General features: G+C 42.0%; 1 protein-coding gene across 3 annotated transcripts in view; it reads right to left on the bottom strand.

Annotated features, from left to right (window-relative positions):
* The window catches only part of DDX17 (DEAD (Asp-Glu-Ala-Asp) box helicase 17), a 25569-nt gene that overhangs the window by 14605 nt on the left and 9762 nt on the right, over positions 1-1202 (bottom strand). For all 3 annotated transcript variants that reach the window (XM_011964228.1, XM_011964226.1, XM_011964227.1), the window contains exons 4-5: positions 775-908; positions 408-473 (exon numbers count right to left, since the gene is read on the bottom strand). In XM_011964228.1, coding sequence (XP_011819618.1) covers positions 408-473; positions 775-908 — 200 coding nt within the window. The remainder of the gene's footprint in view (positions 1-407; positions 474-774; positions 909-1202) is intronic.

Here is a 1202-nt window from a genome sequence, read left to right as displayed (position 1 = left end):
GTAATCCCAGCTACTCGTGAGGCTGAGGCAGCAGAATCACTTGAACACAGGAGGCGGAGGTTGCGGTGAGCCAAGATCACACCATTGCACTCCAACCGGGCAACAAGAGCGAAACTCCAAAAAAAAAAAAAAAAACAGAAAACACTTGACTTTATTACACAGTAAGTGCCCATATAGCATGCATAGTTTCTTTAAGAGTAAGACTTTGATTCAAATGTAAGCTCAGCTATTCAACTACTGAGTGATCTTGGGTAAGTCATTTAATCGCAAGTAAGATGAGAATGAAACCATTTCCATGTATGGAGGATGTGGTGAAGAGTACAAATGGATAATGTAAAGCACCATGCCTAAATAGTCGCTAAACTGTAGTTTTTCTTAGAATTACAAAGAAACTGAAACACACTTACGATTGGGCCATCTCCCCTTTCCAAGTATGGCTGGTGGTTAATATGAACAATCGCAGGCAGGAGATACTGTGGAGGAGGGAAAGAATGACAACCTTACACTTAGAAGTACAATCTTACTAAGATACTTAATACTATCTTAGTAATTACTGAATTAATGCATAAATAGGAAAGTGAAAAACAGAACTCACCATTGCTACATACAGCAGGCAATGTAAATTTCAACACAAAATACTTCCATATATTTAATAACTAAAATAGTACCTACACTATCTGAACAGCATTTCTATGAAGAACTGAGAATGTATGATAATCAGAATAGCAAAATAAGTTACCACAGTATCAAGGATCTTCTCTTGCTCATACATACCGCCAACGTCTTCCCAGAGCCAGTCTGAGCAATGCCCACCATATCCCGGCCACTAAGAGCCAACGGAAATCCCTGGCACTGAATTGGAGTTGGTTCTGTAAAGTGCTGATCCATCAACACATCCATTACATATTCTGTAAGAGAATTTTATTTTACACATTTTATTGTGTTTAAGGGCACAAACCAAAAGTGTTTTTAAAAAAACTCTGAAGCCTGTAATCCCAGCACTTTGGGAGGCGGAGACGGGCGGATCACGAGATCAGATCGAGACCACCCTGGCTAACACGGTGAAACCCCGTCTCTACTAAAAACTACAAAAAACTAGCCGGGCGAGGGGTGGCGGCGCCTGTAGTCCCAGCTAACCGGGAGGCTGAGGCAGGAGAATGGCGTGAACCTGGGAGGCGGAGCTTGCAGTGAGCTGAGATCCG

The sequence above is a fragment of the Colobus angolensis genome, unplaced genomic scaffold (genome assembly GCF_000951035.1).
Source record: "Colobus angolensis palliatus isolate OR3802 unplaced genomic scaffold, Cang.pa_1.0 Scaffold65, whole genome shotgun sequence".
Lineage (NCBI taxonomy): Eukaryota > Metazoa > Chordata > Mammalia > Primates > Cercopithecidae > Colobus > Colobus angolensis.
Note: the sequence above shows the minus strand (reverse complement) of the source record. Positions and strands in the feature narration are given on the sequence as shown.